We start from the raw sequence: 23,223 nt of genomic DNA, 5'->3' as shown, positions 1-23,223 counted from the left end.
CCAGCACTTACGTGATGGGGTCATTGAGGGGACTGAATCAGCACAGAGATCAAACACTTGGTCAAATGCAAAGTGGGACAAGACAGCTAGCTGTGTGGTGGTCATTTCTCATCATGCTTCCTCTTCTTCCTCCTCCATTTGGCATCACTGGTGACCCCTTCTTTCAGGTGATCCAGCAATGAGTTTATTGTAAAAACCTAGCCTCAAAAGTCATTTGGGAGGAACAGATAGAAGCCAAGAAGTGGGTCCTTCGAATGTCTAGTATGCACCAAGTATCAGCACAGACTGGGTCCTAGGTGGGGAGGGGGGCGGGCACACCAACAAGAGATCACACACAGATGTTGCCCAAGGTCATGTGAATATCTTTTTAAATTTTTTTTAATGTTATTTGTTTTTGAGATAGAGAGAGAGAGAGAGAGAGAGAGAGAGAGAGAGAGAGAGAGCGAGCGAGAGCACGGGTGAGTAGGGGAGAGGCAGAGAGAGAGGGAGACACAGAGTCTAAAGCAGGCTCCAGGCTCTGAGCTGTCAGCACGGAGCCCAATGTGGGGCTCAATCTCATAAACCACAAGATCATGACCTGAGCTGAAGTCAGACACTTAACTAACTAAGCCACCCAGGTGCCCCATGAAATCTTTTGATAAAACAATTTACTCCCAGCCATGCTCTTATCATCACCACAATATCTTGCCATATCTACATTATCATTACCTCCAAACTTAGTCCATACTCTTTTCTAAGTCAACTCATGTCTTTAAAAAATATTTTCTAAAGACATTTCACGTCATTACCATAAATAGAAAGCCAGCATTGCTTGCCATGAAGACAACAGTCAAACTAAACACATCGTGACTAATACAAAGCAACAACAACAAAGGTCTATGGGCCCTTTGAAATCATCTCACAGTCACCAGCGACAAACAAACATAACACACTTTCGGACCGTACCACACAGTTCTCACATCCCAGAGAGGACGAGCAGGAGTGTTTTGGGAATTGCAGTTACAGGGAGTGTCCCTGCCCCCTGTGTGCCTGGATGACATGTGGAGGGAGCATAGAAATCCACATCTAGCACCAGCAACAGTCCTATGTCCTAATAACCCAAACCTTGTACCAGGACATGGGGCTTCAAAGCACTCATCAACATTCCTATGGGGATAATCCCTCCATTTCTCACCACCCTGGGGTCTGTCTCCACATCAAGAAGCAAAAAGACCAGCCCATGGCCCCTCTACCTGTCGCTGTTGCCCCAGATGTGTCCCCCCAAGTGGGCCTGGCTCTTCTCTGAGGGGAGAACTCAGCTTTCCTATCTTGTAACACAGACTGAGACTCCGGCCCCAGGTGCTTCCTAATAGAAATTCTGTGAGTGCCTGGGAACATTTATTCCCCTCAAACCCAGTTACTTCTCCAGCAAGATCAGTTTCAGGTAAAAACCAGTCCTGGTGATTGATGATGGAGAGCAAGGAGGCTGAAAAGGATGCAAAAGCGGTTTCTAAATCTAATGCGTTCAGCAAAATGCTTCTACTTACTGAGTCTTGTGGACTGTTCCTGGCACTGGAGAGGAGGGCTGAGTTCTCACATTTGTAGTCCTGGCAAAAACAAAAACAAAGACAGGTGGGGGAACCCACATTGAAGACAAAATTCCAATTTGGAGTAGCCCAGTTTAGCATGACCCACGGTCTCTCACCATTTTTAGTCATCCCACTTGCTTTCTCTCTCTCTCTCTCCTTCCAACCCTCTCCTGGAGTGGGGGGTGGGAGGTGTTTAGACCTGCCCTGCGCAACACAGCAGCCACGACTAGGCACCTACAACTATTGTGAGCTGAAATGTGCTAGAAGTATGTACTACCTGCTGGATTTTGAAGACACTAATGAAAAAAATAAATTGATTGTAAAATGCCTCATTAATATTAATATCCCATTAATATTTGTATATTGATTTCACATCAAAATGATATTTAATAGTATATTAAAATAAAGTATGTTGTATTTAAATATATAAATATATTGTGAATATTTAAAATAAAATATATTATTATAATTAATTTCATCTGTTTCTTTTTACTTTTTAATGTGGCTACTAGAAAACATTAAATTACGTGTGTGGTTCTCCAGACATCTCTATTAGGCAGCTAGGCAGCAATGGTCTAGACTCTTCTCTAAGACTGGATACTTCCCCCCCCCCCCCCGCCCCCCCGCCCCAGCCTGAGGGCTGCACCCTGCCGCCTCATGACTGGTCCAGGCTGACTTTCCACAGCCTCATCCCGAGCCCTCCTGCGCCCTCCCCTGCCCGCTCCCTCCCCCGCAACAGCTCCTGTTCCTGGAGCACCTGCACTGCTGTGTGCCTAATGCTCTTCATGTACTTTGTTCTTTAACCCTCACAAGGTTATCAGAAGCAGGTCTCCATCCCAGCCCCGTGCTATGGGCACAGAATCACAAAGAGGCTGAGAACCTGTCTGAAGTACCTGGGCAGGGGTGCAGTGAAACCAGAGCTTAGACCCAGATGTGAAGGGATGGATATTCACTGTGCTGTTGTATTTTCCCCTGACACCTTTCCCACTTCTCCGTGAGGCATAGCACATGGGAGCCATGGGAGCCATGGGAGCACATGGGAGCACATAGTTACAGTCCGTCGACATCCAACCCTCAAGCTCCAAATTGTTGTTAACTCCATGTCAGTGGGGTTTGACCTGGAGTCACCTCTTAAACCTCCTGGGCAGAGAGAGAGGTATGTGTGCATTCACACACAAACGAGGGAGACAGAGATATAGAAAGGTATCAAGAGAGACAGAGGAAGAAAGACAGGAAGAGAGAGAGAGAAGAAGCTGTCTACTCTCCTGTACTAGCCACAAGTTACTTACACCCATGAACAGAGTTCTGTCAATAGTTTACACACACCAACAAAAGGAAAACCTCTCAGTATTTCCCTTTATTGCAGTTTTGCCAAAGACATTGGTCATGGAAAAATCCAGCAACCATAAGACCAAAACTGTGCTTGGACCCCTCCTTCCTCTGCATGGGAGATGGTCCCCATGCCACCCACCCATTACTGAAGTGATTAACGAATTCAGGGAGGGAGGGAAGGATGGATTTAAACACAAATTATGCCCCTCGCCTTCCAGCAACTGCCTAAAGCAGCAGCCTTAGAGGGGAGAGAGGAGGAAGATGTTGCCAAAAGCATGATTTTGCAGACAGATGTACTTATTCTCCCTTGACAAATGTCTATTGTCTGAAAATGGCTATTTTTTCTTCCTTGTCTCTTGGTCCCATTTTCTATAGAGGCAAATAGAAGCTATGCTTGAGTGGAGTTCAGGCCTATAACAGATCTCACCTAACGGACAAGTTCCAAGTGTTACAGATCCCCTGGGGTCTGTGTGGTCCTTTCTTTGAAAGGGACCCAACCCCCCTGCCTACTTCCAGCTGGTCAAGGGATGCACCAACTACAGAGTCTCTTTCAGGAATAGGGACCAAGACACATGGAGAAAGTCTCTGGGCTCCTGAGGTCCAAAGCACTTGTATTCAAAGCCACTCTTGGCTCCGTAGCAGCCATTACTACAGGAAGGTCAAGTGTGGCTTCAGCCAAATCTAAGCCTTCCAGAGGAAGCTGACCAGAAGAAAGGAGAGGGGAGGCCCTAGGTGAGCTGTTCCTGCCACAGTGATAAGAGTCCCCAGGCCTAGAAAGAGACCCTTACACTCAAGTAGGATCTTATCTGGGAACTCTCTCACCTGAGCAACTCCTATCCAGCTGTCCCCTCTAGAGACTTGCCTCCTTCTCTTGGCTCCTTCCTCACCTCCCAAGCCCCTCCCAGCAGCCAGCTGCCCAGTCTCCTACTTAGCTGAGGATCCCTCCTTGTGGTATTTCCACCTCACGTTCGTTAGTCTGGAGCCTTCACCCCTAAGAGGTGGGAATGGCACCAACTCAGCCCACTGTCCTCAGAGGACTTCTGATACCTTTAGACCCTTTCATACCCTGTGATTGTGTCTGCTCCATACTAACTGGCAGCCCCCCACCCTTTTTTACACAGTCCCTGTGTTATCCTGAACAAAGCAGCTAACTACACCCAGTTCCCTGTGCCTGTTTGCATCCTCACCTTGGAAACAGTGACAAGCACCTAAGTGGGTTCTAACCCAGAAGCAGACAACAGAGAAGGAAGATCTCTCCAAAAGAGGGGAGGCAGCAGGGCTGTCTGACATTGTTCTGGTTTCCAGAAAGCCTCACTTGTCTCCTTGAGTCCTTATAATAAACTTCTGTATCTTTTGACTCAACCTGGTGCATCGTAATGAAAATTTTTCATCAAGAAGGAGAAGATCTCTCTCTCCCCCTTACCACATCACTGAGTAGGACCCTAAGCAACCCAGAGTTGCTGCCCATCTCTTTTTCCTTTGTCCCAAGTGCAGTGGACCCCTTCCCTGGACCTCATTCCTGCCCTTGAAGTCCAGTATTCTGCCCTTGGAATTCATGCCCTCTTGTGTCTTGGTTGGCAGATTTCAAAAGCTGGGACACGGATCACCAACAGTGAGGACTCAGCCAGTTTAAACAATGACCAAGCAAGAGAGCCCCATGGGGCCATTTGGCATCACCCTGTAGAGGATTTGGCATGAACTGGTGTGAGTTCCCAAAGAGCCGTGACAGACAGCATTTGAATGTGACACTCTTTGCACAGACATGACTTTTAAAGTCATTTAAACAGAACTCAGATAAACAGAAGGCCAAGACCACAGCTAATGGACAGAAGTTGTGCTGGGGTTTGGAGGCATGGTGGGTTCCTAAAGATGGATCCAGTAAGACCTGCAGGGACCCCAGTTGTGAAAGACAGGTGAGGTCAGTTTTCTAAATGCCCGCCAGGCCCATGGTACCCAAACATGTCCCGACTACAGAAGTGTGAGACTCCTGGAGAAGTCTGGATTCTGGGAGACACAGGGCAGGGTGAGAAGCTGACAAGGCCAGACCATGGGCCCTAGGTGATCACAGACAATAGGCAAGTCCACCTTACCATGGAGGCTGCATTTGCCCAGGCAAAAAATCAGAATAACTCCGGAATGGCTGAACCAACTGGAGGACCTAACATAATCAAATCATGTAGATTTTCATCATCTCAGAGAGCTGAAGACCTTTCTAATTATGACCCAAACCCAAAAGCCATAAAAAAAAAAATGAATAAAAATTTTCAAATCAGGTTTTCTGCATAAAAAAAAAAAAATAAGACCATTGGGGCACCTGGGTGGCTCAGTTGGTTGAGCGTCCGACTTTGGCTCAGGTCACGTTCTCACAGTTCGTGGGTTCGAGCCCAGCATCAGGCTCTAGGCTGACAGCTTGCTCAGAGCCTGGAGCCTACTTTAGACTCAGTGTCTCCTTCTCTCTCTGCCCCTCCCCTGCTCACGCTTTGTCTGACTCTGTTTCTCAAAAGTAAATAAAAAAAAAAAAATTTTTTTTAAAAAGACCATAAACTATAAGACAAAGGACAAGGTGAAAAAAATGTAACTCACTGAACAAAGGGATAGTTTCCATTGGAATTTCTGCTATGGAATGTCTGCACATGTGGAAAATGGCCAATGCCAAAGATATGCACTGAAGCATTTCTTTTTAATTACAAAATATTGGGAGCAACATAAATTTCCATTATTCAGAGACCAACTACATCAGTTATGGTGCATCCAGAAAACCTCAGAAAAGATAATGAGGCAGCTAGATATGGAATGATAGAGAAAAACAGTAAAATGCAGAGTGGTTCATATAGTATGCTACAATCTGTTCTTTGTTTTAAGATTATATGCATATATACTGTATGCACTGAAATCTCTGGAAGATAGATAAGAAACTGGTAAAAATAAATGGCTAATTTTGGAGATAGGAGCAAGTTGGCTGAGCAGAATGGAATAGAAGGGAAGTAGGGATTTTACACTTCTGACTCTTGTATATTCTGGGCATGTATTTTTGATGAACAATTTTTATTCTACCTTAAATTTTTTTTTTCAAAGAAAATAATTTAGTGTCATGACATAAGGCATTTCTAGCAGAACCCTTTGGGTAGGGATTCATTTCTTGCTATTGTCTGAAAAAAAAAAAAAAGTTAGCTCACATAATGTAAATGACTTGGGGGTTGCTTTGGAGGACAAGAACCCTGCCAGTGTGCTGTGAATGCAGAAACGATGGCATGGGGGGAGGGGATATTTTAAGGGTTTTTACTGTGAAGTTCAAGTATGTGGCACACTACACTTGCCCCTTGTGTTCTCAGGGCAGGCAGTACTAATGGAGCACTGAGTTTTCCTGCTGAGCCCAGAGGTGTAGTCTAAGAACCCATCCCAACACAATCAGAAATGCCACCCATCCATGTATACTAACTGGTGCTCCGGCTGTAATCAAATCCCGTCCCTGGGTAGGATAGCCACACGTCAAAGCCCAGAAATCTGGCAGCAGGATCTCCACTCACATCGTCCCTCGGCAGCACCACTTGGTTCTAGGAAGAGACGTGGCATCACCAGCTTCCCAATGCCACCAATCCCTGCCAGTGCCCAGTAGGAAGGCAAGGAGGCATCCTACTTCCCAAGGCCCATCTTCTGAAAATGTCATCTAGGCCCTACCTGACACCCCCAGATCACGGAGTCCTTCTGAGAAAATGCCAGTTACCTTCAGCAAGGAAGTCGGCTCCCTGGTTTCCCCCAACTTAGAAAATTCCGTGTAAATGTCAGATTAAGCTCTTCAGTCTTCTGCTTTTAAAATGAGAGATAAAATTTAGCTCCCTATTCCCAGATGTTAAAATCTCTGCTTCTCCCCAGGGCAAAGAAATCAATGTGAGTAAGCTCTGTATTTTTTTTCCCTTGGAACACGACCACTTCCAGCAATTTATTTGACTGACTATGCCTTCTATTACCATGTAAATTGTTTCAGACTGCAGGAAAAAAAAAGTATTAATCTCCTCTCAGTAAGTCATAAAATAAAGAAATCAATTTCAAGGTCAATTTAGCCCAAATAACACCTGCTGCCCTTTTTTGTAACATGCAGACTTCTCTCAAACACTAGGCTGTTGTCTAAGGCATCAATAGATGAAGCTACGGAAAACTGAGTTTCACATCAGTCAGAGCAGCACCAGGGGAGACCCTGGGCCTGTGGCCTAATAGCATGGAGTATGAATTTGGAAAGGAGAGGGTTAACAGGTTCAGCAAAATGACCCTCTGCAGGTCAAGGCAGGAAAGTGGAAAGAGAGCCACAACAGGGGGTCAGATACAGTTGGGTTCAAGGCAGGAGTCTGGCTGATTTGCTGTGTGACTCTGGGAAAGTTACTTAACCTCCCTGAGCCTCAGAGTACGCATCTGTAAAATAAGTAAAATGAGGAAGACTGATCTTACAGGATTCTTCAACCCAGTCTATTGTGGAGTTTCTCAAAATTTACACACCGTGGTCTAAGCGGCCAAGTTTATGTAGCTACCCTTTATCAACAGACAGGCTAGTGTGACAGTTAAGAAAACAGGCTGACCGCCAGTGTGTAAACCATCTTTGTTCCACTTGTGAGCCCCATGACTCTGGACAAGATACTTCACACTTACTGTCAGAGATCCTTTATCCAGAAGATAGAAGTAATGATGTTACCCATTTCTAGAAAGAGGCAACTACCATCTTCAACTAATGGACAAGTAAACTGGTCTAAGGAAGGTTAAACAACTCACCCAAGGTTGCACAACTTAACCGAGAAGGCAGTTCCAGGTCTGAACCCTGGAACCCCTGCATCCAAAGCCATTGTGCTGTCCCCCAGACCACAGTGCTTCCTGGTTTCCATGGCCCCATGATCAAAGTGTCACACAAACCCCAGAACCTCAGGCAGGAAATTGTAGCACACTAGGCTTTCTCTCGCACACCCTGTGAGTGAACGAGGCCTTTCCATCACACGTTCCCATTGCCTCCACCACCCCACAAAACCATCCGTGAAGAGATCACAGAATGGGGCCAGTAGCTTTTCACTGGCAGACCAGGACCCAGGAGACTGGGGAAGTCCATCTTCTGGACCTCTCTCATCAGGAATTCATTGTTTCTCCCCATCCTGACCCACGTGAACCACCCCAGCCCTGGCCTCACCTGACCTACGTCCTTATGCAGTATTTAGTTTTCCAGATATATCCAGGTGGTCCCAAACCATCCTCTCTCCATTTCTGCAAAAGCCAACCCTGTAATCCTACCTGTCCATCTAATCTGCTCCCAAGCTGTACTGTCCTACCTGTGAGACGCATCCCCTAGTGCCCATGCCTGAACTCAGATCACATTCTCTACAGTGGCTTCCACCAAGGCCTCCCTGGCCCTATTCTCTCCCCCGCTCACCCTCCTCTATTCCGTACCACTGGGATTATCTTCAAGTATAAATTGGTTATGTCATTCTCACTTAAACACACTTCCAGGCTCCCATGTCACTGAACACAGTGTTGGCCAATGTTTACGTGGGGATGCATTGAGGACTACGGTCCTTAGACATGTCACTCGGTCATGGAGACACTCAGCAGCCCACATCTGGCAATGGTAACTCTAATACAGCTACAGACAAGATGCCTGGACCTCCTAAAATATAATGCCAGAAAAGCAAATCCACAGTTAATTGAGCATTTACTATGTACTTCAATGTAGAATCACACAGCTAATTAATTGGCAGAAGCTGAAAAGGGCTTAGGCCCTGGGCCATAGTTCCCACTCACTTTTTAAGAGTTTTATTGTGATAAAATTCACATAACATATAATTCATTTAAAATGTACAATTCACTGGTTTTTAGTGTATTCACAGATATGTGCAACTGTCACCAGGGCCATTTTTAGAATATTTCATCACCTAAAAAAAATCCCATTTAATCATCACCCTTTACCCCTCCATATCCCGCTCTAGCCCTAGATGACCATTAATCTACTGTCTCTATCAATTTGCCTATTCTGGACATTTAGTATAAAGGTACTCATACAACACACGGTCTTGTGACTGGCATAATGCTGTCATGGTTGATCCAAATTGTAGCACATATCAGAACTTCATTCCTTTTTATGGCTAAAAAATATTACACTATATGGCTAAACCACATTTTGTTTATCCACTAATCTTTTGATGGACATTTGGGTTGTTTCTGCCTTTGGCTGTTATGAATAACGCTGCTACAAACACTTGTGTATGCATTTTTGTGTGAACATATGTTTTCCATTTTCTCAAGTATACACCTAGGAGTATATAGGAATAAAGGAGTTGTCGGCCCTGTGGTAATTGTATGTTTAATTGTTCAAGGCAACACCACAGTGTCTTCCACAGGGTCTGCACCATTTTACATTCCTACCAGCAGGGTGTGAGGGTCCCAATTCCTCATCAACACTTGTTATTACCTGCGTTTTTTATTCTAGCCACCTTACTGGATGTCAAGTGGAACTGGATTGTGGTTTTGATTTGCATTTCGCTGATGACTAATATGGTCCAGCATCTTTCCATGTGCTTGTGGGCCATGTGTTTATCTTCCTCAGAGAACTGTCTTTTCAGATCCTTTACCCGTTTTTAAGCTGGGTTGTCTTTTAATAATTGAGCTTTAAGGGTTCTTTGTATATTTTAGGTACAAGAGCCTGATTGGATGTATCATTTGCAAATATTTTCTACCATTCTTTAGGCTGTGTGATCACTGTGTGTGTGTGTGTGGTCACTTTTGAACAATGTCTTATATTAAAGTGGCTTGGTCATGTGGCTTACACATAAGCAATAGTGGGACAGGTCATACATACTTTCAGTTTTCTCTCCCAGCTCCTGCAGGGGGTTAAGACTGGGACACAGGTTTTGAGGGCCTCTATTTAACCGAGTCAACACACAAACAAAAAATGCCAGGACTCAATACCACACAAATCAAGTCAGACTCTCTGGAGTTGAAGCAAAAGCTTTGATAATTCTTAAATCTCCCCAGGTGATGACAATGTACAGGCAGACTGTGAACCACTGGTCTAAGCCCTGGGTAAACGTTGTCTTTGTCCTGGAGGGAGCTGTCTTTTGAGTCAAGGTCAGCCCACCAGGCAGCAGGACATCTGCATGTAGTACTGCCAGATTCCCTGCCATGAGATCCTGCAGTTCTCATTTACCATGGCAGCTCCTATATCTCCAAATGCTCTCTCCAAAGACAGGCAAGTGGATCAAGGCCTAGGATATTCACAAAGAAAATAGCTAAGTGCATGGATCTGGGACAATGTCTGCAAAGTTCAAAAACCCCAGAGCCAAAAAGTAGAAACAATCCAAATGTCCATCAACAGATGAATGAATAGGCAAAATGTGGTCTATCCATGCGGTAGACTAAGATTCAGCCATAGAAAGGAATGAGGTTCTGATTCAGGCTGCAACACAGGTTAACCTTGAAAACAAACTAAGTGAAATAAGCCAGATATAAAAGGCCTCATATTGTACTATCGCACGGGCATGAGGGCTATAGAGACAGAGAAAGTAAACTAATGGTTTCAAGGCACTAGGAAGACGAGAGAATAGGGAATAAAGCTTTGTGGATACAGGGTTTTGTTTGGGAAGATGCATGTATTTCGGAACTAGATAGAGATGACTGTTATACGATATTGTCAATGCACTAAATGCCACTCAGTCGTTCACTTCAAAATGGTTAATTTTATGTTAATTTTACCCCAATGATTTTAAAAGACAAAATAAATCCCAACCAACCCAAACCTCTATCCCTTTGTCCATTTTTTTGGTGAGTTGACCATATCTTTTTCCAAACAAAAATAAATATATGAAACCACAGACTTCGACATACATCTATACAATCAAGAGAAGTTGCCTTCTCTATTAATCTCAAAAGCCATTAAAATTAATAGAGTCTGTATCAGGAATGTCTAATAGAGTTACCAATTCACTGAATCAAGAAACAAGCATGAGTGATAGCAGAAATGTGGTCCCCCACACACACAATGAGAATTTCATCCTCACGTTGTGAGTGAGGTGCAGTTAAGTATGGCCTACCAGCCCATCTGTGGGGGCATGGATGGCATGTGACACCTGAGGGACGATATTCACTCAGGAGGGAGCAGCCCACCTGGCCATGCTGCCATGTGAGGGGTATTTTTGAAGATAGAAGCTTGAGAGGCATGGTAAAAAACCACTCTGGGAGAGAAATACCACTTCATCACTGTGCCCTTGCAAGGAAACTTAAAGCACACACACACACACAAAAATGTCCATTTGCACATAGGCAACAATGTCTGAAAGAGATGTAACGAGACAAGGGAAAGCAGGACATACAGACGTCTCTGCAAAAATGCTAGGAGATGCGGCATGGAGATAAAAGAGGGCATTAGTGATGCACGATGAAACTCGGACATTTTTCTGGCTCGAGATGCTGAACACAGCACTCAAGTTTTTCCAAGGACGAGAACAGCATGGGGCTGGTGAAGGAGACATGGGTTATTACAGGAGCTTTTGCAAGATGAAGTCGGGGAGAATGGCAAAACAAGTGAAGTGTTAAATAAATACTTCCTGAATGGAATCACGAGGGAGAACACTAAAATTAGGATGTCTGACAAGGGCTTTTTATCCAATCTGCTCAGGATTTCTTCAGGGTTCCTGAGAGAGGAGTTGTCAGTGACCCACATGACACCACGGGCCATTTATGCAGAAATGAGATAGTTGAAGCACGGGGCACTGGGCAGGCTGATTAGAGGGATGTGGACCTAACTCAATGAAACCAGCAATGCCTACGGCAGCCCTGAGACAATCCTAGAGACAAGCATCCGCAATGAAAGAGGGCACCAACCAGAGAATCACTACACTGCACAGGCTAAGAGAGTGGGTTCTAGAGACAGGCAGCCCAGCATTGGAGATCTTGCTCTATTTTTTAATCAATGCATGACCTTGAACAACTCACTCCACCTCCCTGAGCCTTTGCTCTCCCATCTGTAGAATGGAGATAATAGCTTTATCATAGGAGGATGTTAAATCAGACAATCATAAAAATCTAGTGAATTGTTAACTGTTATCATCCCATTTCACAAAAAATAAACCGAGTCCAAAGTGGTTCAACAGCATTCGTGGATGTCCCTAACCTATGTATTGGCTTTTACTGTGTACGTGGCATTTTCTGGCAAGAATTGTGGGTGAAACACGTCGTTTGATCTCTGTAACAACCTAAGTGACTCAGGAGACAGACTGGACCTCTCCCCAGCTGTGTGACCTGGCACATGTCATGTAATCTCTCTATGCCTCAGTTTCCTCTTCTGATAAAATGGGGATAGTAACAGCACCTTTTCCACAGGGCTGCCATGAAGGTAAAAGAGGTACTGTGTGTAAAGGTCTGAGGATAGAGCCTGGCACGTGCCAATAAATGCGACAATCATATTGTTAATGATATTAGCTCATCTTACAAATGAGGCCCAGACAGGGTAAGCAAATTGCCCAAGGACACGTAGCTGCTAAGGGAAGAGTGTGTGTGTGACCATAGTCCCTGCTTCTCTTTCTGAGTCTCTCAAGAGACACTTGGGGCTTAACGAGCCACCACTTCTTCCAGGAATTCCCACCCACCTGAGACATAACACAGTGTAGAGGTTAAGACACTGTGCTCTGTACTCAGATCAGCCTGGCTTCGAATGTAAGCTCTGCTCTTGATGTGGCATGTGACTGTAGCGGGTTCTTTCTTCTCTGTGTCCTCATCTTCAAGAGGGTGGTGGTGGGGATAAGAGCACATCAATTCCTCAATTTGTGACAACTGTTAATGTTTTCTGCTGGCCCTATGTAGAAGGTGAGATAGTGACTAGGCTAAGCTGTGCCATGGCCTCCTTCCACTAAGCTGCTCTAGATGCATCCATCTAGATGCCCTTCCGCCTCATCAGCTTGTCTCTATCCTGTGCCCCGCGTCCTGTCTGTCCCTGTGGCCCGCCAACAGGAACAACTCCGTGGGAATGTGGTCTGATACTCGGGGGACCCGGGTGTAAGCCAAGTCCCCAGGATTAGGGCTCTCTTGAGACTGCCTCCCTGCAGAAGAGGGAACCGTCAGCTCTTTTAACAGGGAAATAATTGCAAGTTTGAATGTGGATTCGATGCCGAACAACTGCAATTAGAAGCCGCCTTCTGTTCGGAACAACTGCTGCTTAAATGTAATCCCCGTGTCGTGCATAAACCCCAAATGAGTTTCTCAGCTTTACTTTCAACTACACTGACTGCATTAGAACGCCCTCAGTTCCTTTCCTGAAGCACACATTGCTTCCTATCGCTCAGCGGCTTCTCTCTGTTCCTAAGTCGTCCAAACGCCTTACCTGAGCCCTCCAGGCCTTGCATGTGGTCTGCCCCCTGCTCACCCTTCATCCTCTTCCTCCTCACCTCACCCTCTCTCACTCTGAGCTCCAGCTGTACCTGCTATTGCCCCAACACGGGAAGGTCTTTAGTTGCCTTCTGCTACTGGAACGCCTATGTACGGGGGTAATAGCAGCACCTTTTCCACAGGGCTGCCGTGAGGGTAAATGAGTTACTGCGTGTAAAGGTCGGAGAACAGAGCCTGGCACGTACCAATAAATGTGACAATTATATTATCAGTGATATTAGCTCATCTTACAAATGAGACCGTTTAGGTCTGCAATCCAAACACCTCCTCCAGGAAGCCTTCTGCAATGTACCACACTAAGTAAGGAACCCCTGTGACATACCCTTACAGCACTGTGTACATTGTGGCACTTCCTAAAGCTTGTGAGTATTCCGTTGTATTAGTTATTGGCATTATTTGATAATGCCAGGATTATAACAGGATGATGGTCGCCCCCACATAACTGTGTCCCATCCATGTCCCATGAATGCTTTGTTCTACCCCCAGCATAGGCACCAGTGGCACACACCAAGTACTCAACACACCTATGTGGAAAGAACAACCGTTTAATCATGCAAATGGATTATTCTTCCTAATGAGTACAAACTGCTTGAGGTAGGACCTGCGTCTGAACCCTATTTCTGTTCCTCACAGAACCTAGCACAATCCCTAGCACGTAGGAGGTACACAGTCTGAATCAGCATTTTTAATCAAACTCATGCTTTAGTCCCTATTTTCATTTCTGTCACGAAAGTGCCAGCCCAAGTCCCTGACAGCCCTTCCCCGTCCTCCTCTAGGTCCAGTCAAATGAAATCTGAGGGTTGTTAGCATGGGGATTTGACCTTACTTAGGAAGACAGATGACCCTTTCCATCTCATTAAAAAAAAAAAATCCATCCTAGCACTGCCCATGCTGATATTCGTGCATCATCCCAACCTGCAGACCTCCTCAGAGGAGAAGTTGAAATAAAGGGAAATACCCCTTGCTTGGCTGGTCCCAGGAAAAACTCTGGTCTGTTCTCACCCCCTGCAAGACGGGGAAGTGACAGGGAAGGACTTGCCTCCATGTATAATGTTCCAGGCTCTGCCCTTTGAGGAATGGGATCATTAAGATGGGTTATGACATAAATGTAATGCCATCTGCTCAACAGCTTCCTGCCTCTGGGCTGCCCTTGGCTGGAATCCCACCAATTTACCTTTAATTAAACCAGAGTGTAGTTGTCCCCCAACCTGTTGGCCAGCAGTGGGATCAGGAGGCACTGCCCCAAGAGCAAAGTCGGGGCAGCATCAGACATCATGGAAGGTAACATTTCCACCTGCTCCCCGAAGATGGCACACTTGGCGGGGGGCGGCTCAAGACCCACATAAAGCAGATGTTTGGAAGCCAAGAGCCTCCCTAAGAGAATAACGAGTGTTGAAGCAGGACCAGCTGGAGGCAGCAAGCCAGCCGAGCAGCCCTGGCCTTGGTCTAACGCCCGCCGTACTGGCAGCATGGCATCGGGCATGATTAAGGGGGGAAGTCTAAACCACCATGGGGAGAAGGAGGCACTTCTCTCAGTCCTTGAGAAGATCTGCAAGCTCAGTGGGCACTCATCCCAAAGAAACAGTGCCAGGCAAAGCTGAGACCCACGCAGCTGGGGATGTTTTCCCACAAGCTCCATTACCAATCAGTCCCTGCAGCTGCTCCCAGATCAGAGTGGAATCCAATCAGTCAATGTTCCTGGGAACCCAGAAAAGCAAGCCCACATTCCCTGCCTCTCCGGGCTCAGCCTTCACTTACCTGAATGTTGCTAGGGTTCCCCCATGAACTGGCACTGTGCTAGACCCAGCAAGACCGCTGTGAAGAAAAGAAGCACACTCCCTGCCCTCCCGGGGCTTAAAAGTCTGTTGTGGAAGATACTAAGGAAGTAATTACGAAATTGGGTACTTGTAAGTATGATAGGTGCCATCAAAGGAAAAGTCCAGGGTGGCACATCAATATCTGAAAGATGATCAAAGGTGGTAGAAAAAGTGGGGCTGGAAGCAATCCTGGCAGAGGCGGGCAACTCAGGCGAAGGCCCTAAGCTGGCATTTAAGAGATCAAACCAGTGCCCGTATGGCAACAGAAAGAGCAGGATAAACAAGTCACAGGATCAGGGTCTTAGAGGCCATGCTAAGAACTTTGACCATTCTTGGAGAGCAGCAGGGTGTTGGAACAAGATCAGAGGTGTTTGGAAAACCACTTTGGACTTGAGGGGTGCAGGAGTGGATGGGTGAACACAGTAGAAGGCTGCAAGGGGGATCCAAGAATCCTGATGCTATAGATGAAAGGAGAGATGTGGAGGATAAGGTGTTGAGGGAATGACTTCCTAGAACAGAAGAATTCAAGGGTATGGAGATTGAGGGAGGGGAGGAAAGGAGGACTCCCCAGCTTCTATAGGAACACGTGGGCAGCTGGTTGTGCTGTTCCCTGAGCTGGAGGAGAAGATGAAGAGCTCCATGTTGACCTCGCTGGAGAATTAGAGATGTGTGTGCTCCATGCGCTTGAACCTCTGGGGCTGAGGGGTTGGAAACAACCTGGCCCTGTGGAGTCTCATATCCATTTAACCTCCATTTTCTACATGGCTCATTATTGGTGCTTCACAGAGGGGTTCCTCAGGATTTGTTTAGTATCTGCTGAGAACCATGAAGGCCTCAGAACTAACAGCTGTCAGAACTAAATTAATAAAACAACAAGGCAGCCTTTTCTTTCTTTCCTCCTTTTTCTTCCCCCCACCCTCCCCGTCCCCCATGCCCAGAATCACTGTGCGGGAATATTTGCAGAAAGCACCTCATCTCCCAGTGGCTTTTCATGTTTTAAAATTGACAATTCTTTCATTCCAGTCAATAAACTTCTAAATGTCAAACCATGGATGGGGTTTTCCTGGCGGGGTTTGGGGTCCAAGGTCCTTTATGAGATGCAAGAGGGATGAGGGAACAGAAACAGATCTCTCTCTCTCTCTTCCACCCTCTTTTCCACATGCTTATGCGCACGCACGTGCACACACACACACACACACACACAGTCCAGCAAGTGACATTTGGTTACCAGAAAGAACAGAGGCCAACATGCCTTCTGATAAAATGAGAGCAAGCATAAGTCTAAGTCATCCATCAGAAATTTCAAAACCCAAAACCTCCTGGCTTGCATCTAACTTAGATTCATCTGGTGGCAAAAAAGTCCCCTAATAGAAGATTCTCTATATTAGGCTGAACCAAAAGAAACCTCCAATATTTGACAGTAAAGAACAGCCATTCATCAGTCTAATGATATTTATTTATCCCGCTTAGTATGGATATTGGCTTTCTTGCAGAAATATTAATGTGTTTGATTATGGAGTGTTGCCCCAGGTCCCACTGGAGGCGTGATGTAATGGATCGCAGGGACAACTGATAGCCTTCCTAAAGTCTGAAAAATGATGAGCTCCAAACCACACCTGGCCTCAGGGGACTGCAAACCTGTAGTAATAAAACAGTCATTAAAACCATTTATGGGGCACTTTCCATGTTCAAGGCACAGTACATCAGATGATCCATTTCAAAGTGAGGATGTGCAAAGGGTTCATGAGTGCTAATTATATGGATACGTATAAGGCACCATTTTTCTCATTTAAATTCTAGCTAGTGAAACTCCTCACTGTTTTCACATAACAATGTTGGGGTAAGCCATCCCCCAAATAGGTTCATACCTCTGTGCACCCCCAATCTGAAGGAAAACCATGATTTAGCTGCACAGGGTGGAAGCTGTTAGTTACAGAGCCAATCAGCCTGACAGGAGGCTTGTTACATCCCAAGTCTGCTTGTTCTCAGATCTTCATGAAATAATTACACTGCTCTTTTCTCGTGGAAAACAGTTTGCTTTAACTTGGGGAAATGTGTGATTTGATAAAGACATCCCACACAGGGCTCCTAGGGGTGTTCAATTAAGAGAGATAAACCAACTTGGAAAATGTCCTGACAGTGTCTTCTGTCAGAGAAGCTGGAGGTGAGGGACCGGGGGAGTGGGGAGAAAGGACAGCATCACTGGGAGGACAAGAGCCTCGGCAGAGGGCTCTAAACCATAGAAATGGCTCCCAATGGATATCCGTGGTTTAACTCCTCTTTAATCATGGCCCAAGTGGTGTAATAAGCCATTCTTAGAACTTAATAACTCCTCAGCATCCAATCAATAATGCTCTGAAAAATCTCTTCCCTTTATTTAGTTCTATAGCACTCAGATACTTCAGCTTCTTATTCCCCGTGAACTCTGCAACTGCACACCTCATCTCCTTTTAGCAAAGGGCAGCTTGCTGACATGTCCAACCCAGAAGGTGTACCTTTAAGAAAAAGACTCTGATGGGAACTCTTCATGATGGAGAAGCAAGAAGTACCGAAGAGATAAATGAGTCAGCATATGTGCAGTATCTCCAAAACCAACCTGAAACTGACTTTGGCACTTCTCCTACCTCCTGTTAATGAAAATATCATCAGGATCTTTCAGAGAAAGAGGCCAGGATGCACATCTTTATAAGATTCATCTGGGAAATTATCACCATCCAGTTAAGCTGCTTGCAGTACTGAAAAATGAACAAAATTTTTTTTTTAGTTCCTCCCTTGAAAAGATGGATGGAGGCTTTTCACTTTAATTTTTTTTAACTACTTTTCTTGGTGGATGTGGACTCTGGAATCCACAGAAAAACAAGCAGTGGGAGAGAAAAGGGAAAAGTCCATCAAAAGAAGAAATTGCTGGGGCGCCTGGGTGGCTCAGTTGGTTAAACATCTGACTTCAGCTAAGGTCATGATCTCTTGGTTAGGGAGTTCAGGTCTACGGCCATACCACCCTGAACGCGCCCGATCTCGTCTGGTTAGGGAGTTCAAGCCCCACATCGGGCTATGTGCTAACAGCTCAGAGCCTCAAGCCTGCTTCAGATTCTCTCTCTCTCTCTCTCTCTCTCTCTCTCTCTCTCTCTCTCAAGAATAAACATTTAAAAAATTAAAAGAAAAGAAGAAGAAATTGCTGCAAAGCCCTCACACCCAAGCAGTCCCAGCCCAAAGGAGCAGATAGCCTCACTCTAAAGTGCAAACACTGGTGATCCATTTGCTCCAAATTTCATATAAATGGGAGCTTTTGATGCTATTATTAAAAATGAGGGAAGATGAGGCATCGGCGTATTCTGTGGCCTGTCATTCCGACTCAGGCAGAGGTTACATCCCCTATCAAATGGAGACATCGTGATCTCCTCCTCCTACTTTGACAGGAAGGTGGTTGGCCCAGTTAGATCAATGAAGGTGAAGTGATTATTTATTGGGTAGGTCTACACAATGCAGCTCTTCTGACTTCTCCATGTGCCTCTGGAATCTTTACCTCTGAGATAGCTACCTCCAAACCTAGTGGATGTGGGACGTGTGTTTCATTCCCATTAGGTAGGAAAAGAGTTGCCAGGGAATGTGGTACCAAAATTTCCATTTCCCAGACAGACTTGGACAGCTTCAAACAAGGAATTTCACTTTTCTGCAGTCTAGGAGTATCATCCATAAAATGAGCCAAGTGGTACCTGCCTGACAGTGAGCTGTGAGGACGATCACCTGAGAGCATATGAAAGACAAGTTAACTCAATAAATGGTGGCTGTGTTGTTGATAACGATGTCAATGAGGATAATGCTGATGATGACCTTGAGGATAATGCTGATGATGACCTTGATGGTTTACTTTTCCTTCATTTCACCTATTCCTCAATATGTGATTTCTCAGAATTAAAATTAAGAGACTATTCAGAGAGAGCAATTTAGAATGTTTTTAGAGTAAAAGAAGTCTCACAACTGTGAGAAAAGATGTCCCCTTCTCAAAGCAAATATGCTCCCAAGGAAATAAAACAATCTCAATGCGAAATCCCTCAGCAGAGGCTGTTGTACCACAAGGTGAATGACCCTTATTATCACAAAGTTGTTAAAGTATCCATTTGTTATCTGGTTAGTCAGGGGGACAGGGCCAAAATCCATTTAGCACACTATTTATCAAGCAGCAGGATTTGAAGAGCCAGGCTCACGGCTCAGTGGTTGGGCTGCCACCATCTCTGCAGCTCACTTCTGGCTTTGTGAAGCTTCCCCTTCTGGAGCCAACACTTTCTTGCAAAATGAGAAAATGAAATAACGACTTCCAAGAGTTTGCCGAAAGCGCCCCCCACCCCATTTCCCTAAAACAGAGCTCCCAGAGGTATTGGGACAGAAATGGGGAGCAGTTACAGAAGCATGGACACTCAATGTGAATCACATACCATTTTTTCTTACGTTAAAAACCAAAAGCAACTATGGAGATGTGGCAAGACAGTTTCTTTTTTTTTTTTTTTTTTTTTTTTATTTATTTTTGGGACAGAGAGAGACAGAGCATGAACGGGGGAGGGTCAGAGAGAGAGGGAGACACAGAATCGGAAACAGGCTCCAGGCTCCGAGCCATCAGCCCAGAGCCTGACGCGGGGCTCGAACTCACGGACCGCGAGATCGTGACCTGGCTGAAGTCGGACGCTTAACCGACTGCGCCACCCAGGCGCCCCAGTGGCAAGACAGTTTCAATGGGGGCGTGAAAATCCTTCACAGAGCACTGGAAGGCTAGAGATTCTGATGCAACATGATCAGATCATATGTTTCTTAGGCAAGGGTGATTAGCAGTGTTATTGTTGGGTCAGACTGGACAAAGTTACTTTGCTTTCTGAGGCTTAGTTTCCTCACCTGTAAAAAAGATGAAATAGAGGATCTCCATGCCCTCAGGAGTCCCCTATAGGTGCAAAATTCTAGGATTCTAAGATTACAAATCTGCCTGTTGAAGTTCCTAAACCTTCCACCCAAAACAGACTAAAACCAGAAGATCTCATGAGAGGAATGGCATCAGGGGCAAAATGAAGGAGCTGAAAGATAGACCCAGTGTGGCATAGGGTAGGCCTATTTCAGAGACAGCGGAGCCTTAGGAGATGCCTGGGAGGGGAGAGGGGAAGGAAAACACAGGGGTCAAGATTTGGGCCCAGAGAGAAACCCAGACAGAGGAAGAAAAGATTCATTCCTGGAGCATCCCCTAGAATTTACACTAAAATGCAGTTTTCCAGGCTCCACCCCCATTCATTCAGATTCAATGTATTTGGATGGGGCTCAGGAACCTCCATTTTAATGAGCATGAAATGGGATTATGATGCCTGTAGGGGAGGAGATAGCTCCGTTCAATGAGGAACCACTTTTATGGTTGTCACCACCCCACCCAAGGCTGGGGACAGGGTATTTCCCACAGGTGCACCCCTCCCCCACCCCAGGAATCTGTGACCCTCCCTTTATTTACTGTCCACTCCAAATTCCTGAAAGTCATCCCTGAGGCCTCTCTTTCTCTCACCACATTGCCAATCCATCAGCAAATCCTAAGCATCCAGCTTGACCCTCAAAACACAACCAGAGCCCCACACTTCTTGCCATCTCCCTGTCTACCACCATGGTCTGGACCATCATCATTCCAACAGCCTTCTCAATACCCTCCCTGAGTCTGCCATTGCACATATGGTCAGGGCATCCTTCATGGAAAGAAGTCAGGTCATGCCACTCTTCTGCCTAAAGGCTTTAACACCTCCCCTTTCCCTCAGAGGAAGAGCCTTACAAGGCTACCTGGCTCCAGCCCTTACCACCATTATCTACCTGGCCTCCTCCCCTCATCCCCCAACTGCCTTTTCCTCTTTCTCATTCTGTGAGAAATAAGGGAGACGATTCATTTTTAGTAATGCCAAATAAAAGCTGTGCTATCTAGTTAACAGTAGGTTGACAACCTATTGGAAATATATTCGAACCCCACCCCCCACAATGGAGTCCCAAGCCATTAGACACTTCACTTCCTGGTTCTTCTTCCCCGCCTCCGTTTTGTGGGCTTATTTTTGTGGGCTTTGCAATGAGCATGCAGCAAAGAACAAAGGGAGGAGGGACTGAAAGTCTCTGCATTGTCTCAGGGAATGTCCACTTGTTCTAATCAGACTACTTTTTGTCTTAGGTGGACATAGGCGACATCTGGGTAAGACTGTAGTATTCAGCTGAGGAGGAACCAGGAAAGGGACTTGCATGCTAGGAAATAAACTGTCCACTGTAATTGCCCCGAGTGTGCTTGACCATCAGACACCGGCTCTGGCAAGAACTTGATTAAAGCCCCACCTCACTGTGCTCTGAAGCTCCACGTCCCTCCTTTGATTGGGTCAACAGGTTTATTTCCCATAATTCCATTACAAACACATTCTTCTGCACCTGCCGCTGCTTCTGCCCAACATCTCTGGCCCCAGATGTTCACAGGGCTCACTCCCTCTCCTCTGTCTTGGCTCATATATCACCTCAGGGAGACTTTGCTTGACCACCTTCCATGAAACAGCCAACCCCATTCCCCAGGCACCCCATCTCTCCCCTGGGTAGTTGTCTCATAGATTATCCTCCGCTTTACAGAGTATCATCTCCCTCCCCATAGAAGAATAAATCTCAAACATAGATGGTTTGCTACCCATCCACCAGGGGCCCTTTGGCAACACCTGGGGAGATTTTGGTGGCCACAACTGAGGCAGGGGTTGCTACTGGCATCTAGTAGCTAGAGACCAATAATGCTGCTTAATACCCATCAATGTACAGAACCACCTCCTGTAACACAAAATCATGGCCCAAAATGTTAAAAGTGTCAAGAGTGAAAAATCCTGCCATAGAATATAAACTCCATGAGGTCACAGACTTTTTTGTCTCTCACATTCACTGCTGTGTCCAGACTGCCTGCAAAAGCACTGGGAACACAGTATCTACTCAATAAATATTATAGAAATATATGAATAATAAATGACTGGGTGCTCCCCAGAAATCCTGAGGAGCTTCTGAGCCATGTTCAAGTCTCCCTCACCTGGTACAAGGTGGACTTGATTAAAGAGTCCTGGCTTTCCATGGAACCTTTTGGATTAAGCCATTCCATTCCCACCCAATCACTGATTTATTTTAAGTTTATTAATTTTGAGAGAGAGAGTGAGCACAAGTCCGGGGGGGCGGGGGGGTAGGGTTGTAGAAAGAGACAGAGAGAGAAACCCAAGCAGGCTCTGCACTGTCAGTCCAGAGACTGACATGGGGCTGGACTCAGGGCTCAAACTCACAAACCATGAGATCATGACCTGAGCCAAAACCAAGAGTCAGACACTCAACTGACTGAGCCACCCAGACACCGCACCCCTCCGGAACCAATCACTGATTTAAGTCACCACATAGTAAAGAGCACAAACCCTTGGGCTACACCATGAGAGAGTCACATGTTTTGCTTTGTAATATTTCTATTACAAAGAAGAAAGGGTCCAGTACCTTATTATCAAAGTTGAAGATAAGCCACCTCACCCCTGGGTCAAAAGGAATAAGCTCTCTGCTAGTTGATATCTAATGCATAGAGTTCTGAACTAACTGACCTGTATTCTTTTAAGGGTCTCCAGGGTATTTCATAAGCATAATATATGAACTGCTTTTAATTTCCAACATTAGTTTACCTAATGGGGACTAAGCTGGCCTGACCAGTGATTAAGCATTCAGAATGGCCAAATGGCTGACCTCTATTGAACTCTTCTTACCAGGGACTGCGAACTATTCTAAGGACCTGACATTTACTAATTCACACTTCAACCTCAAAACCATGATTATTATCCCCACTTTACAGATAAGGAAATGGGAGGTTGAGGCACACAGCTAATAAAGAACAAAGCCAGGATTCTATATCAGACCTTCTGGTTCACACCCATCGGGTATGCCATATACAAACCCAGCTATATAGGCCAACGCTGTGCTTCTGCGGAGCCAACCCTCCGGCAGCGGGTCTGACTCCCTCCCACTGCCACAGGGCCCCTCCTGAAGTGGATCACCTAAGGAGAAGCAAGCTAAGCCTGACCCTCCTGCCCCCGTGCACCTTG

At 45.7% G+C, this 23,223-nt stretch overlaps 1 protein-coding gene across 21 annotated transcripts in view; it reads right to left on the bottom strand.

Moving 5' to 3' along the window:
* The window catches only part of RBFOX1 (RNA binding fox-1 homolog 1), a 2,061,409-nt gene that overhangs the window by 1,784,015 nt on the left and 254,171 nt on the right, over window positions 1-23,223 (bottom strand). For all 21 annotated transcript variants that reach the window (XM_053894471.1, XM_053894473.1, XM_019468815.2 and 18 more), the window contains one exon: window positions 1,527-1,586. In XM_053894471.1, the coding sequence (XP_053750446.1) occupies window positions 1,527-1,586 (60 nt within the window). The remainder of the gene's footprint in view (window positions 1-1,526; window positions 1,587-23,223) is intronic.

The sequence above is a fragment of the Panthera pardus genome, unplaced genomic scaffold (genome assembly GCF_024362965.1).
Source record: "Panthera pardus isolate Hobbes unplaced genomic scaffold, ASM2436296v1 HiC_scaffold_5, whole genome shotgun sequence".
Classification (NCBI taxonomy): Eukaryota; Metazoa; Chordata; class Mammalia; order Carnivora; family Felidae; genus Panthera; species Panthera pardus.
Note: the sequence above shows the minus strand (reverse complement) of the source record. Positions and strands in the feature narration are given on the sequence as shown.